The following is a 17712-nucleotide window of genomic DNA, read 5'->3' as shown; positions in this document are numbered from 1 at the left end:
CATTTGATATCATCATTTATCACATACTTCCATGACACTCTTGTCAGTCGGCTACAACTGCCAAGAATTAACGCGATTGGCGAAGCGTAGTGACAGCGGGCCAATAGAGAGCAGGATACTTGCCATAATGCGGTTTGCGCGCCAATTTTCGTACGTGCGTTAATCAAGCCGAATAGTTTGGCCGAATATTCGGCTATTCGGCCACGCTCCTGGCCGAATATTCGGTATTCGGCCTGAGGCCGAATATACTATTCGTTACAACACTAATTTTTACTAAGCAAAACTCAAGGTGAGCAAAAATAAGCAAATTTTTTCAACGATAGGGCTATATTGGTATTGTATTTTATTCTTATCAGATAACTCGATTTACAGGAGTCGTTGTGATTTTATAAGACAGATTTAATATCAATATTTTAAAAATTAATACAATAGTCGCATTTTCTCAATTATAATGCACACTTTCTTTTTTCTGACTTAACAAATTCGACTTCATTGTTTTTCATTCGCTTCTCAATTACGTGTATTACGTCATCAATATACAAGCACATCGTATCTCTACATCACTTTGGTTTTGGTATTCATTAGTTTAATCTTATTTTAACTTTAAAAATATTGTATTTTTTAATATTTAATATTTTCTAAAGTACAATAAGAAAAATTATTAATTAATAATAAAACAATTTTATTATTTTTTCTCATTATACGATTTCATTACATTCTACGATTGTCATTGCGGAATCGAAAAAGGAAGTAAAACTGATTTTTGCATTAATGTGTTTATTGTTTTTTGAATATTTTGCATGCAAAAATTACTTGGATATTATTTTTCTAAAAATATTGTGGAAATAAGGTAGGTTGATACAGAAACTATTTATCTCACACATACTGTATATGAGCTTCAAAATAAAATAAATAAATAAATAAAAATAAATTTTATCAAATGATGAGATCAGCCAATTAATTGTAATTTGTAATTGATTGTAATTTACAATTAATTGTAATTGTAACCCTACCACCCTTTCTCTCACATATAATCATGTATGGTAGGTATATAGATGACATTATAATTCTCTGGAAAACACCACTGGACTTAAGACAATTTAAGACAGCCATGAACAACTACCCTTATGGCCTTTATTTGGAATTGGAGCAGCATAGTGAAGAAAAAATCCACTACTTAGATATAGAAATTGAAATTAAAGAAAGAACAATACAAACAAAAGTTTATAGAAAACCCACAATTAATTGTATCCTGTGCAATATTTTATATTCCCCAAGGAAAAATACTATAGGTCTATGGTAAAATCAATTTCATTTTTCAAACTTTCCCGCTAATTGCTGTTGTGATAACTTTAGCATAATCTTCCAACCACAGCACTTTGCATTTCTTTCATTTTTCAGACAATTTCGAAAAATCTGNACCATTCATTACAGGTTGAGAAACACTGGTGGTTGTGAATTCATGCCTTACCAGAGGACTAGCCAAGTGGATTTTCTTATGTCTAACACCTAAATAGGGACCAGTTTCCCAAAGAAATGCACTCCTTAACTGACAGATTATAGTCCAAATCCAGACCACAGGATGGTTTTGTCGGAACTGCTTGCCAATTGAAAGTTTTCAAGCCATTCCATTTTTTTTATTTGGTTTTCTCCCACACAAATTATATCAAATATAAGTAGAAGATCAATATACAATTAATGTCATTTGGAACAGTGTCCAAATTACAAAGATGTCATATACACCTGATTTTACAGGTAGTCATTTAATACAGGTAACTTATACGGAAACTCTATGGATAAACTATTCAGTGCCAGAAATTTATGCCTGTTTTGACAGGTGCCCATCGAATGCAGGTGGTCGCCTAAGCAGTTTTCACTGTATACTCATATTATTAATCTTATTTTGAATTATAATATGTATTAATGTCTAAAGAAATACAAACCTATGTTTCATATAAAGTAATTAAAAACATCTGAATCCGAGATAAGTATTTGATTGTTCACGTTTTTACTGATGAGATATGACAGTCATGTAAATAAGACAGTATGAGTACCATACTGTTTTTCATAGAGAGTCATATGGTTGAAATATCAAACTTTGATTGATATAGTGATTTCAATGCTCTCTATGTAATTATATATATGTAGTTTATTCATATTTTATGATTTGATTGTATTAAAAGTAACCAATAACAAATAATATACAGTAAGACCCTGCTTAACGTGGGGATGTGTTCCTAGACGAAAAAGTGCTAAATGAAACAGCGTTAAACGAGGTNAACTGCTTGCCAATTGAAAGTTTTCAAGCCATTCCATTTTTTTAATTTGGTTTTCTCCCACACAAATTATATCAAATATAAGTAGAAGATCAATATACAATTAATGTCATTTGGAACAGTGTCCAAATTACAAAGATGTCATATACACCTGATTTTACAGCTGTATTTAGAGAAAAGAAGTGCAATTTCTCTCATTAATTGTAAAGAATAGTTTGACTTAATAAATAAATACAGTCGACCCTCCTATAATTACGGTCCCTATAATTACGATTCCTATAAAACTACGAAAAAATATACATATTTTGGAAATTTTGAGTTGGATTAGTGTAGAATCGATTAATTTTATGGAAGAAAATCTTTCAAACAGCCGTAGTCCGTAAACTTCACACATGTCGGGCTGTGATTGGAACGACTTGTAAGAAATCAGATTCCTAATAAATTGGAACGTATCTATATCTTATAGGGGGGTCGACTGTAGCATAGCATATTGTATTTTGTATATCTGTAGAGACAGCAGCAGAACTGATGACTCCGTCCTTTCTATCAGTTCAATAGTTGAGTATATGATCCAAACCAGCAATATGCCTGCCACTTCCATATTTGGACCTTGGTACAATTTAATTTAGCAGGGCTGTCTTACAAAAGTTCTCTTGGGAGATACTTTCTCTTGGCAGATTGCCCATGTATTGCATAGTCTTAGCTTATTAATTTTAGGTGGCCACAAATATTTTGTATATTCCATATATATTAAGAGTAAGCTTATTTATATTATTTATAAATGATATGTCAAATATTATCACAGACTGGATTTGTCTTGAGAACAAAGTTTGTGCACCACTGATCCATACCATAAAGATAAATATAAAGAAAATTAGAATTGTATTGGTGAGATTAGCAGTGGGTCACTGGTTAAGTCCTAATTGACCACTTACTCTGCACGGGCAGGTAAGGGCCGATCTCGGGTCGTTGGATGGCTAGGAGGGTAAATCAAGTGGCGAGGGAGGCGAGCAAGTCGGCTGGCTTTCTTTAAATGACAGGTGACAGGTTAACAGAATAGCAAGCATTTATTGATTAACTAAAGCTACTTTGCAAGAATACTAAGGTTAAATGCAGTTATATTAAAATATATACAGAAATTCTTGTTCGAGAGAGAGTGCTTTTACAAATTCTAACCTCTAAATACCTCTCGGCAGAAGGGAGAGTTGGTGAACGTCGTCTATATGGAAGGGTGTGGTGTCTTCTGTGTCTTCTTGCCGATGTCCTCTCTCTGTAGCTGGATCAAGTCCGCTGTAGGAAGGTTTGGGAGTCGAGGTGGGCACTATCACAAATTATAACTTCCTACGACGAATTGCCCTGAGCTTCCAGAGATTCGAGCTTTTACATCATTAGCATGGGAAAACTGTCACATGATTGACTTTTGTTGATGATGACGGTGCATTCTTCATGCCTAACTGTAAACTTTCTCAGCTAGCTGTTATACGATCGGTGAAATCCGATCTAGTTCAAATTCTTCGGGTTTTTTCCAAAGATAATTAACAGAAAATATGGATTTTTAAAAAGTCTGTAAAAATCCATGAGCTCACATATTGCTGAAGGATTTATTTCTTCAAATCTGAAGGTTTTTGTTAACTTTTGAATACAACCCCCTTTTCCTATTTTTACTTAGTCTTGTGTATTGTACCTTTTTCAACTGTATATTTTATTGGAATCTATATGATTGCCTATATTTAGAATTGGTTTGAATCTTGCAATAAATTAAGTTGCACTGATATTGAAAATACTTGAAAAGTCTTCATAATAATTTATTTTAAAATGCTTATCACACAGTACAATATTAAAATATTTAGATATAAAATAAATATAATGTTTCATAGAAAAACATTTATGAAACATTATATTTGAAATACAAATTTCAGTCATGTAAAATTGTAGAAAACTAATCCTTATTTACAAGATTTTTAAGGATGAGATACACTCATAAATGGGAGTCACACTGAGTTATGAAAAGAATCATTATTTATTTTCATAACCTGTAATATGTTCTTTTTGTATTGTCCATTGAAATTTCTGTCAGGAACATTATTTCATCATGAATTTGGAATATATAGTAGGTTCTTATTATAAATGGACTCATTGTTAATGGATTAATCAGGAGAGGGAGTATCCATTATTATTGAAAGATCATTAAATTTAATGTATTTTAAAAAATAATATTAATAACTATCTTATAATATACAGGATGTATTAAAATGTTATTTTAATGTATAAATATGAATAAAATTATTATAATGTATTATTGTTTTTCTCATTGAGTATTTTATACTCATTGATCCAACCTTTTATGCTCTATTCATGATAAAAGTTCTATATTTTTCCTTTAGGACCAAAATTTTTTGCCCATTAAATCCAAAGTTTGTTAAATGAGGAGTCTACTGTACTATATTATAAATTTAGATTGCTTATAGATTTTTGAAGATTTGATTGTATTAAGTTTATTAATTTGAGAATTTATTGTAAAATTTACTTTATTTTTTTTATCTAGATGAATTAATTCAGTATCTGAAAGAAATAGCATCATCAGCTCCACTATTACCATTTTTATATTATCATATACCTTCATTTAATGGAGTAGAAGGTGAGAATTTAATTTTCTACTTTTTTTTAAGCATAAATTTATTAATAACTGTTCATTTTATTTACTTTAAGTGAGTATAAGCAAGCTACTTCATGATGGAAAGCAACAGATTCCAACATTCTGTGGGGCAAAATACACAAGCGGTGACTGTAAAGAATTAATGAAAACTTTGCAGCTTGGAAAATTTAAAATTTTATCAGGATTTGATGATGTAAGTAACATTGTTTAAAAACATAAATTTCCTTTATGTTTAATTTTAAACTTTAATATTCAATCTTTAGATTCTTTTAACTGGTTTGCCAATGGGTGTGACTGCAGCTGTTGGAGCAACATATAATTTTATGCCTTTACCTTCAAACAGAATTTTAGAGTCATTTGCTGCTGGTGATGAAACGATAGCATGGGAAGAACAAGTAAATATCAAAATTTTACATTTAAATAATGATTAAATGAAATATATCTACAGTCGACCCCCCTATAACGTACGTTCTAATAACGACAATTCCTATAACGTAACGAAAAAATTGTACAAACTCTCGTAAAACATACCTCCCATAACGTCGTTTCGCGACAAGATTGATAGAGTCTGGACCAATAGTGGATGAGCAGCCGAACTACTTTCCTCCGACCCTGCGCCACGCTACGGAGCGGCTAAATTGAGTTTGCTATCGTCTGTTTAGTATTATATATAAATTATATATAAATTAGGTACTGTACATATAATTATATATTAATTATATATAAATTAGCTACTGTATATATAATTATATATTAACTTAATTTATTGTAAGTTTATTATAATTATATATATGCTTTCTGCCGCCTGGCAACACGCTACGGAGATTTTAGGCTAGTAAGTTGAGTTTATTATCGTCTGCACAGTATGTAAATTAGGTACCGTAAGTCTAATACAGCACTAATTTTATACATTTCTTGTGAAAGAAACACTTCTTATTCAACGGCCATAAAAATTATTTATATTAATGATGTCTCCAAAGGTCAAGTTATTTTTCTGCGAAAAATTCGTTATCAGAAATCGCAGCTGCCGTTTCGTGTGCTGTTCTGCGACGAAAACAAGCTTTGAACAACGGCGTAGTCAAACAGTGCACACTCGGTAAGTAATCCTACAATTTTTTGTTTATAGCATAGTTTATACGGATTATTCCCAAAAAATTATACGTGTTTTGGAAATGTTGAGTCGAATTAGTCTAGAATCGGTTAATTTTATAGAAGAAAACCTTTCGAACAGCCTTAGTCCGTAAAGTTCCCACCTATCGGGCTGCGATTGGCTCACTCCTACAACGTAATTTTCGGTTAGCGTGGAACGTATCTAAGCGTTATAGGGGGGTCTACTGTATTTTCATTTGTATAAATTTGGCATTAAAAATTAATTAAATCCATATTCCTTGGTAATATAAACATAATATAGCACTAAAACCTTCTAAAATCAGCAAAAATTTAATTATCATATCTTTTCAATCTTAAAAGGCCTTCATCAAGCAAATATAACTACTGTAATTAGATACAGAGAACCAAGATTCAAATGGAGTTCTTCAAATCATACAAAATTAAACTTTGTCATGGAGCTCTATAATTGGTGTTTCCAATCACAGAGCAGGAGAGAAGATATAATAAAATACAAATAAAAATGTGTCAATATACATTATTACAGTAAAGGACCTGTAAGACAAAAAACTATCAAAACACTGTCTAGTGATAGGCTCAATTGTGTTCATGTGCTTAGTGTAACTGAAGTACAACTTCCAGTTTCATACTACAGTTTCCACTTCATTTGAAATAGTTGTTCCTTAATCATGTTGGGCTGGAAGAAGCTAGAATCTTCAAATGTACCTGTGAGAATCCAGGATTTACAGTTCATTACTGTTAACCCTTTTTTTCAGCATCAGACTCATGAAGCCCACTCATGTTGTCATTGGATGGCTTGGATTCGAGTGGAAGGAGGGGTCACAAGTGAATCGACAGGTGACCAGTCCTCACAATAACTGATATCGACATCAGTTAAACAAAACAACAAATTTAATGAGTATAATAAAGCCTTGGGTAAGTACATGTAAGGAGGTTACAATCAATAAGTAAGCTACTTAACAACTAATACAGTGAGAGAGAGTTTACATCCATCTATAATACCTCTTAAATGGACCAATGTCTGTCTAATCCTAGTTATTTGATCATCTGGAAATGGTCGGGGATCCTTTCAGTGGAGGAGACAGGAGTTGGTGAGACAAGCTTTGGTCCAACTTAGAGGGTGGAGTTTACCTTGACCCTTGGGTGCAAGCCCGTTATATCCCCATTGGGTGTGGGAACTTAATCAGTTGACTCTATGCTTTTACTGCAATTTCATTCCAGTATGTGCCATTGGTGGACCAACTAGAGCCGTGGAAATTTGACAGTTTGGACAGAAAGGGTAATTGTTTAGGTGACGATGTTCACACATCAACAGTTAGTTGTTATGATTTATCAAGTAAACTTTCCCAAAGGAAAGAGAGGTGTCTCCAGGATCTCACATACTCATTACATATTCATGTTAAAGCACATGGAGAAACTGGAAATTTATAAATTTGCTAGGAAGGGTTAGTCTATCAACTTCAAAGATCAAGAAACTATTTCCAACTCCTTGAAATTGTAATATGTACAGTGCTGCTGCCTGCTTCTGGTGGAACTAACTGGATGGCGCCATTGTTTTACCCTAAATTACTTTAAATTGAGAAAACTCTCCGAGCTCAAGCTTGGGCTCAACCATCATTGAGCTCATGCCTGGATAAAAAAAAATAAGACAAACTATTCTATGATGCAGATCCCTGTACTATTAGTGTGAAATAATAATCAGAACAATTCTTAATTTATTGTTTTTTAAAAACCTTAATAACTAAAATGTCTTAGGGTTTTTAGGCTTTATCAGACATTAATTTACACCTGATATGGAGATAATTGATGTTTTAGTTTGGTAATCCCGCTTTGACAAACGAGATAAATCTTGCTTGGTCTTTAAATAATCATAAAATATATTCATAAGTCTAATGAATGCAATTATTTAAACCTAATTTTAATTAATTCACTTTCAAACGTGTGTTGTATATCTTAGCTGAAGATAAAAAAATTAAATAAGTCATTCAAAATGATTTCAAACATACTTTAATATGTAAATGATCAGTTTTAAAAATTTATTTATTTACATATATATTTACATTTTAACATTTGTTTTGAAGGTTCAAATGAAACCACCAATCAGCTTTATTTCTTTAGCTTTTATCTTAAAACACTCCAGTTATGGGGGAAAACAGAACGGTTTTAGGCTAAAACTTTTTCCAGCAAAACTTGTGGCGCAATGGGTAATAGCATCAGATCACAGGGCAGTTTTATTCTAGATTTACCCTAAATATAAGACTACCCTAAACATTACCCTTAGAGGTTGAAATTACCCTAGAAATGGTAACATTGACTATGTGTTACCCTATACTCTTGAAAACAAGTGAACCTGTCCAGGATACTTCAAATATTTTAATAGTATTTTGTATTACATGTCCTTTACTGGAATAACTAGGGAGAAGAATTTCAGGTACACACGAATTTTTAAACTTAGCAGGGGGTTTTTGAAGCAGTTTGTACTTTTTGGTTACTTGTTTTGTCTACAACTCAGCAGTAGAGCTTTAAATTTTGGGCCCTCATCCAAATATGGAAATAAAGGCCTTCCTCTGAACCATTGGCCTCTTCAGTGCCTTTCTGAATACTGTTATTATTCATTTCCAATATTTTTTACTTTAATGTATGATTTATACTTTGTTTTGTAGCCTTTTGTTCCCTTGGCAAACTGGACTCCCAGTTGACTTGGGTACCTAGTTGACCTTGGTTTTAAGCAATAGTTTACATGCTATTGCTTAAAACTCCCCCAAATCACCTGCAATGCTAATCTGCAATGGGAGGAAAAGAATCACATGCGAATCAGGAAGATTAGCAGGTTGTATAGAACAAGGAGAATTAATCACATCATATTTTATGAAAGTGTAATTTTTTAAAATACAGAAATCCAGAGAGACAAGTGATAAATTGATTGATGTAGTAAAAGAATATTCAAAGGATCAAATAGCTACAGATGGGTCAGTTGTGAGATGTGGGATTTGTGACATCATACATAGCGTTATGATAAAAACATTGTAAAACATGGATAAAGACACATGTTAAAATTGATAAACACATGAAGAACAATGAATTGAAAAAAGGGGAAAGTATTAATACTTTCAAACAAACATTTATTAATAAATCATTTTAATCAAACAGACAACTTAATTTGTGTCTGTTTTGTGCCAATATCACTGCTGCAGTTATTCAAGTTGATATATCACTCTTCAAAGCTACATTAAAATTACTTAGATAAGTACTATACATTGAGAGAATTGTTTGTGATGAAAGTACATATATTAAATATAAAAAATCTATATACTAAAAGTCAAGTCATAAAAATCAAATAAATTATAAGTGACTTTATATTTTGCTTGACAAAATAACAGATGAAGTAAACAGGTTTGTTCTTAACATTCTAGTTGCACCACTCAATAGAAAAAAAAATTAGGCAAATGTTATTTAAAACTCACTTTCATGAGAAAACTAACTCAGCAACAGTTATGTAGATTTTCAGTAGTATTATGGTAATCCTGTGATTAACTGTTGCTTGTGACAAAGTGGGACTACTTATAATAAATGAGGCAAGTTACAGGCCCCTTTCATTTTCATAGCTTAAGATGTGTATCAGGATTTGAAACACATCACTTTTGTAACTCATCAATTCATAGAATCTGTGAGAGAATTAGAAATGAATTTTGCCTCACAGACGAATATTTAACAGATTTTTAAGATCATCTTAGTAGGAGTGCTGCACAGATATACCAAGAATTTGACCAAACTTTTGTTGTACTTGTTGTACAACAAAAGTGTATCACTACTAGTGTTGGAGGCAACACTAGTAGTGATACATTGGGACTACAGCTTTTTACTGTGAAAACTTTGATCAAATTTCAACTTTCCTGAATTATTTAAGTGAAATATAAAGAAAGCTACAGTGACCTCAGAATGAATTATTTTCACTCATCAGTTCATATCTACAAGTTTCTCATTGAAACTATGACTAAAATTGAAGAGTAACACCTAGAAAAAGAGAAGCAATGGAATCTTGTCAATAAAGTTAAGAATAACTTGGAATGATTTGCAAAAGCTGCTGGAAATTCTGAGCAAAAATCTTGAGAAAATGCCATATAAAGTAAGCTCTTATACAGATTACTGACAAATTAGCTCCTCTCATTTCAGTAGATGTAGAAAAATATTTTTCACTATATAGGCATCTTTTTAGGAAAGAAGAGTATGAATTTTATCATATAATCAGTCAAGAAACATATCCTTCACCACAAGTTTCTGATGTGCTAAAATTAATGGATGGAAAAATGTTATTTCACTTATATTCAACTTAAATCTCATCCTTCTTTAATTTAAATACAGTAGAGTCCCAAAAACTCGACCTAATGTGGACCAAAGGATGGCCAAGTTTGTGAAAATGCCTGGGTTATTGGGAATGGGGTTAAAAAAGAATAAGTACGAGTGTTTCCTCAGAAAATACTGTACTGTACTTGTATGTATTGTTTGCTTGAAAATACAAGAGAATAAACTGCCTAAATACCCTTAAACAAAGGAAAAGTATGTACTTTATGAAGGCATAGAGTCTTTACTACATGAAAATAAAAATTAATGAATACAGTGTACAGTAATTTACCTGATAAGACAGACTCAGAAAAATACTTTAAGAGGCATAAAGCTGTCTATAATGAAAACTAACTAGGGGTTTTTTCACCCTGCCAGGGTGTGGCCAAGTTATCCAGACTGCCAGGTTATCGAGTGCCGAGTTTTCGGTACTCTACTGTAATGTAGAAATGTTCCAGTATCTGTGGTTGTTAAATAAACATGCATCTTTTTCTTTCTTTTTAACAAATTCTTGACCTGAAATTCCTCTCCTTAGTAATAATGCATATTGACACATGTTTATTTGTATTTTATTGTCTCCTGATGTTAAATTGAAATTCCCAAACAGAGAACTCCACAACTCATTTAATTTTGTAAGATTTGAAGCACTCTATTCAAGTCTGGTTCTCCATTCTAATTAGTTATACTTGCCTGACAAAGGCTTTTTAAGAAAGTCAAAAATATTTTTCATTAAAGTTTCATTGATTTTTCTTTCAAAACTGTTTGATTACCATTATTCTTGATATACTTTTGAATTTTGTTCTAAACCATTATTCTTGTGTGTAAGCTAAATATAGTTCAATATCATGCTAAAGAGTTTCTTGGTTAATAAATATGTTATGATTACTGGAATCAAGAAGTTTATTATGTCTACTTTTCATTTATATATAAGAATTAGAATTTAATGGTACAACTACAACTACAGGAAAATGTTTTCTAACAGCAACAGCTATGTGAAAATTGTTCATTGCAGGAATTTTTTATTTGTTAACAAATAATCCTAGAGTAATATTATGCAAAATTGCACACTGTAGAACTAATTTGGAATTTTTAAAAAATCTTGTTCAATTCTAGTCTGGAAAAAGTTTTTAAACACAGTAGAAAAAAATAATGTTAAAGTTCTCTCTGTAACAATAATCACATTAGTTTTTGAAAGTTAGTCATCTGAAAGTATCACTTACATCTATTCTATTATTATTGCTATATTACATTGCTATAAAATGGATCCTGTTAAAGAATACAGTGAGGATTTTCAAAACCAAATTGTGACTTTGATTCTGGGAGGAAAAACTCTGAGCAAAGTTTCTCAACAACTTGGTTGTTCTCTTTTAACAGTAAATTGCACATGGAAGAAATATGAAAGTGTAAAAACATTGAAGAGAACTGGCCAACCAAGAGCAACAAGCAAAATTAAGATTGTGCCTTAAGAATCTACCTACAAAACTGAAAAGTCACATCAAAAGAATTAGAGAAAGTGGGTCAAGAATATGCACAATTTTTTATACAATATAAATTCATTGTTAGAAGAGTGAGAATTTTAAAATTTATGTATAATAATTCTCAAACTATCTTCTTTAAGATTCCGTAGGATTTTTATTGATATTTTGAATATATTGTTATTTAGTAAACATTTTTTAAAAGGTTACAAAAGCACATTTGCCCCACTGGTGAGGCAAAAGTGCATACATGGTGAAGGTTTCATGGTTTGAACCATGAAACCTTCACTGTAATAGTAATTTAAATCATAAATATATTTTAAACTAATTGCAATGTTATTTTAACTGTAAATACATAATTTTAAACAAAAAAATATATATGTAACAACAAAACCTAAAGAAAATTTTGGATGTAATTCCGACAGATGAGGGGCCTTGCCCGAAACGCGTATCGGCCTATGGAAGATTAATAAAAATGATGTAAAATGCCTTGTGTCTATTTATGCACCTAGTACTGAAGAAAAAACCAAAAAATTAAAATATTATATCAGAGAGATAAAAAATGAATCTTACCTCATGATTTCAAAACTATTCATGCCAAGACAGTTATTGTTAAGTCTTCAACAATTCAGCAAGAGAACTTATAAACTAACTCAGTAATGCCAACCTGACATTTATACAACTAATTATATCTCCACTGTGCACGTTTACCCCATTCGCCTCTAATTTGTGTGATGCAGAGCAGATGAAAATTTTAGATAAGAATGTCTTTTGCATAAGAAGAAATTCCCAATTGGTCTTTCTATATGGAGCTGCATGTCAGCAAAAGGCAAGGGAGAATTGTGTATTTGAAAAAAATATATGTAAATGGTAAAGTATAAAAAGAAATTCTGGACACTTTTCTGATTCCTGTTGTGGAAAATCAATTCAGGAATGAAGATGTTTTCCAGGATGATAACGCAAGTTCTGACCATATGAAAAATGTAAAAGAATTTTTGAAAAAGAGAAACATTAAATCTTTACTTTGGCCACCAAACATTCTGGATTTAAATGTTATTGAAAAATGTTAGTGGATGAGAAATGACCTACCACAAAGGAAGAATTAAAAGCTGCTTTGTTGCAGAGTTGGAAGGAAATTAATGATGACTATTGCTCAGAACTTAATAAATCAGTGCCAACCTGCACTAAATGTGTTCAGGCTAAAGGAGGTCCAACAAAATACAGTGGAACCCCGGTTAACGAACGTCCTGGTTAACGACCAAATCAGTTAACGGACTTTTATTTTGCAAAAATTTTGTCTTGGATAACGAACAAAATTCGGATAACGAACGTAACGGTATTTTGTATCAAATTTTAGTTGGTGTTAGGCATGCGCGAGTTAAGCGTTGCTTTTCCGAATGTTTGTGCTATACTTCTTTTTTCAGTTTTGTGACTTATATATTTAATCAATATAGCATCAAAGAATGAAAAAAGTCATAGTGGCAATAGAAAACGACAATGCGCTATCGCATTTGAGAAAAATTTTGATTAAAAGAGTAAGACAATAAACTTTAGATCAATTTCTTGCTCCTTACGGAAAGAGTTTGTTTCTTTGTTAAGTTATGGCAGCGCAACACTTGGGCGATCTGACTACGGGGAATGCCTTCCGGGAGGTGTTTTTAAGGGAAACTGGCCCCTACTTAGGCGTTAAAGACGTGAAGAAATCCCGGAAAACTCCACGTGGCCAGCCCGTCTGAGCAAGGTGCGAACCCACGAACGAACTCCTTGTGTTCAAGGTACGAAGACCATTTAGCCACTGGTGGGATTTTACCGAAAGAGACTTCGACTCGAAGAATATTCCGATGAAGTGCTACCCGTTATTTTTTGGAGGGATTTTCCTTCTAAGCATTAAGGTTCGTATATCGCCACTTTTCTGCCATCAACTACAACAAATGAAGGTATTATTAAACAAAGTTTACATGTTTGTTGCTGTAATGATAGATACTACGTTTTCCTACATTTTCATCAAAGAAAATTACTGTATATTACAAATAAAATGACAAAAATTTCGGAGACTAGAACGGATTAATTGCATTTGCATTAATTTCTATGGGAAAAATTGCTTCGGTTAACGAACAATTCAGTTAACGAACGGAGTCGCGGAACGGATTAAGTTCGTTAACCGGGGTTCCACTGTACTAAAGAATTTTCGTTTTTTTTTTCTATTATGTTGGAGAACTTTTTCTTGAGATGGGAATGTTCAAAAACTTTTTCCAGGCTGGGATTGGACAAGATTTTCTTTTTTTATATTCTGAGTTATTTTTTTCCAGTGTGATATTTTATATAATAAAAACTTAGAAATAAACTCAAGGGTTTTATAACTCTAGGATTATTTGTTAATAAATAAAAAATTCCTGCAATCAACAATTTTCAAATAGCTGTTGCTATTTGAAAACTTTTTCCAGTGATTGTAGAATATTTAATCTATTTGATTAACAGACAGACATTTCTTTTTGAATTAAATTTATACAATTTCTTTTTCGAACAGATGTACGTTCGTCAGGTACTTGATATCATTTCTAAATATGGTATGTTAAATTACTAACAATTTTATTTTCTAAATTAAATTATTCAAATTTTCATTTTTAATAATATACTGAAAATTTATAATTTAAAACTAGGTTCAATGATGGCTGCTCTAAAGACAGTTATGAATCTATTTGGCCCATTTAATGTTGGTGAACCACGTCTTCCATTACTTAGTCTAACTACCCAACAAATTAATAAGTTGAAAGCTGAATTAGAACAAGTTGGTGTAGAAAGATGGTATAAATAATTCTTTTTATCATTTAAAAGTACTGTTAATAAATGAAATTTGATAATGTAAAAAAGATTATAACACAACAATTTGTTAATAGTCATCAATGGAAGGTTGCAATAAATTGTTAATTTTTGTTTTTTATTTCTGTTTTTGATATAAATGTTGTAATAAAATATTTTTAAAAATGTTTGTTGGGCATTTATAATTCATAATCACATGTGAAATATTATAAATAGTATAGCTTTCTTCATATATTTGTTTTATAAGATTTTTTTATGCTGCTTATTTAAAAAAAACTGCACATTGATGATTGTAGATAGAAAATAGTTATCATCAATGATTCTAGTCTGTTTTCAAACATGCTTTAATATTTCAGGATATGCATACTGAGTAGATCTTTTCAATGAAAACAATGTATGCTTTAATATTAGCTCATCAGATTTATTTTATTTATATTATTATTAATTATATTTAATTAAATTAAATTAAGAAAAAAAAGAGGGGTCAATAAAATATCTGAATCCTTTAAGGGGTCAACAGTCAAAAAGGTTTGGGGACTTCCTGCTCTAAATTGTGGCACAACAAATAATTTTTTTTCCAATAAAAATGGAATGTGAATGCTTAATAAACTTTAATTGATTAGGATTATCATATAAATGTAATATATATTTTTTATTTCAGAGATTTAATTATAATTAAGATCAATTTTATTTATTGATTATAATCATTATACATCTACAGAAATTCTAGTTCCTACTATGCTAATTAAGTACAATGCAGTTATTGAAAATTTGCCAACTTATTACATTTAAATATATTGAACTTTCATTGCATATATATATTTATTTATAGAATTACTGTAAAAACTAATAATACTACCCATAAAACAGAGAAAAACTTATTAATTTTTTTTATAAATGTGGTAAATTTTACTGAAATATTAACATTAGTTTTTCAGAGAAGTAAAATGTTAATATTTACATTTAGCTATAATTTAAACTACTTTCAATATTATCCTACAGCAATTAATAGAGCAACATAAATAGCAGAAAAATTTACAGCAAGTTCCAAATTGGCCAAGTGCCATGTTTTTCAGTCAATTGCATAAATTTTTGTAATTCCTAATTTTATAGCCAGACAGGTGTAGCAAATATCAATTTTTTTTTTTTTCCAATATCTGGTAGTTTTGTTACACATAAAATATATTTTTATTTTTAAACATTTATTTTAGGTACATGCGTTTCATTAGACTGACAGTTCAATAAATTGAAAATTGTTATAAAAAGTCAGATCAGTTAAATTTAGGATTTTTAACAACTGCATTTAAACAAATTATAATACTTTATGTAATAAAAACCTGTTTTGATGAACAAATTTCTTTATGCATAAATTTAATGCTTTGTATTGATTTTAACAAAAACATTAATTAATCTAACTAATTAGAGCATTAATCAAATACTTAAAATAATTGCATCTAAATATGTGCAATTTTCTTTATTAATTGGAGCAAAAATGCTTGAAAAATATTTCATTCATTATATCTTGCATTAGAAATCAAAAAGCATAAAAGAATTATTGAGATTTATAGATAATTGCTCTTCAGTTCACATGTAATGAAAGGGAACATAAAGTACTTATAAAATTTTTGATTTCTTTGTATGATTTTTAACTTCAATATCTAATTCAAGGAATTTGTATGTAAAGATATCATATTAAATCAAATTTAAATTAATCTGATGAACCAATATAGTTGCCATTTGTAAAATATTTCATACAATTTATTAATAAAAAGTGTAATATGAAGTTAATGTTAATAGTAATATTTATAATAGAAATAGAGATGATTTAATATGTGTATAAGGGTGAATCAATAAATAACCAGCCAAAAGCAATAGCATGGCTGGTTGCCTCGACTAGTTATTTATTGATCCACTTTGTATATAGATAATGCATAATCTAACATATCTCAGGACAAAACAATACAGAAGACAGTTTAAAAAGTAGATTTATAAATGCAGATCTTTATCTTCAGTTTCGCTGTCGTTTGCAAAAGCAAAAGATTTCTATATTAGTTTGGCTTCGATTCATCTCTTGTCTATTATTTTTCCTATAGTGATATTTCTGTTTTTATATTAAAAAGATCAATTGTGTGATATCTTCTATTGAAATGTAATTGATTCATTTTAGTTTTTTAATCGATTTTCGAATGACGTGACAATGTTTGATCAAATATAATGGATATGTAGTGAAAAGAAGCAGCCATGAATAGATGGATAAACGATGTGTCATTGACCTTGCAATACTTACAGTTGATAGCGAATAAAGATAAGAATTTTTCATTCAAAAGGTTAGAGTTTGAGAGGGTTATGGAAATTATGACTACCGTTCTTGTAATGAAAAGTGCTTTATCGAGGTTTCATGTGAATACAGATCCAAATTACTGTAACGTTATTATATACTAATTTTTATTTTGATTGAAGCTCTATTGTAGAAAAACGATTTTTTGCGAAAGGTTAAATATGGAGTTTAAAGAATAGAGAGCATAGTGTTTAGAGAATTAGTTTTCAATTTGCATAAAATTAGAAACTTCAGCATTGTTGAGAGGAAGTTTAGAAACAATGCAACGTATCTGTGTCTCATTTTTTCTTTAGAATTACGAGTTTATTGCAGAAGAGTTCTTATTTCGGGTGACAAAAGGTTTTTGTGCTGAAAATGACGTATATCACACACGAACTAGGTAATATATTTTGTAACTTGACTACAGTTTTGTGTCTAAAAGTGGCATCAAAAGTTGCGGGAACACAATTGTAAGGTCGCCTTTCAGTTTTCAAACCTGAAAATTTAAACAGCATTCATTTTTTTTTTCTTTTTTAAATATATCCTTTTTATTTACTGCGTTTCAGATTTTAAATTACATTTGTAATTCGACTAAGGATCGTATTTTGATGATAGTTATAATTGATAGTATAGTCGGCCTTCCACATTCGTGGGATTAGAGGCGAAAGTCCTCTGCAAAAGTGGAAAAATCGCAAATAT

General features: G+C 30.7%; 1 protein-coding gene across 3 annotated transcripts in view; it reads left to right on the top strand.

Annotated features, from left to right (window-relative positions):
- LOC111622937 (N-acetylneuraminate lyase-like) overlaps positions 1–14817 on the top strand; it is a 42770-nt gene extending 27953 nt beyond the window's left edge. For all 3 annotated transcript variants that reach the window (XM_023365408.1, XM_023365407.1, XM_023365406.1), the window contains exons 8-12: positions 4822–4914; positions 4986–5125; positions 5196–5327; positions 14404–14443; positions 14537–14817. In XM_023365408.1, coding sequence (XP_023221176.1) covers positions 4822–4914; positions 4986–5125; positions 5196–5327; positions 14404–14443; positions 14537–14691 — 560 coding nt within the window. In that variant the 3' untranslated portion in view covers positions 14692–14817. The remainder of the gene's footprint in view (positions 1–4821; positions 4915–4985; positions 5126–5195; positions 5328–14403; positions 14444–14536) is intronic.
- Positions 14818–17712: the final 2895 nt, after the last annotated feature.

Source organism: Centruroides sculpturatus, unplaced genomic scaffold (genome assembly GCF_000671375.1).
Source record: "Centruroides sculpturatus isolate CEXI.00-Female unplaced genomic scaffold, Cexi_2.0 scaffold282, whole genome shotgun sequence".
In the NCBI taxonomy this organism is placed as follows: domain Eukaryota; kingdom Metazoa; phylum Arthropoda; class Arachnida; order Scorpiones; family Buthidae; genus Centruroides; species Centruroides sculpturatus.
Note: the sequence above shows the minus strand (reverse complement) of the source record. Positions and strands in the feature narration are given on the sequence as shown.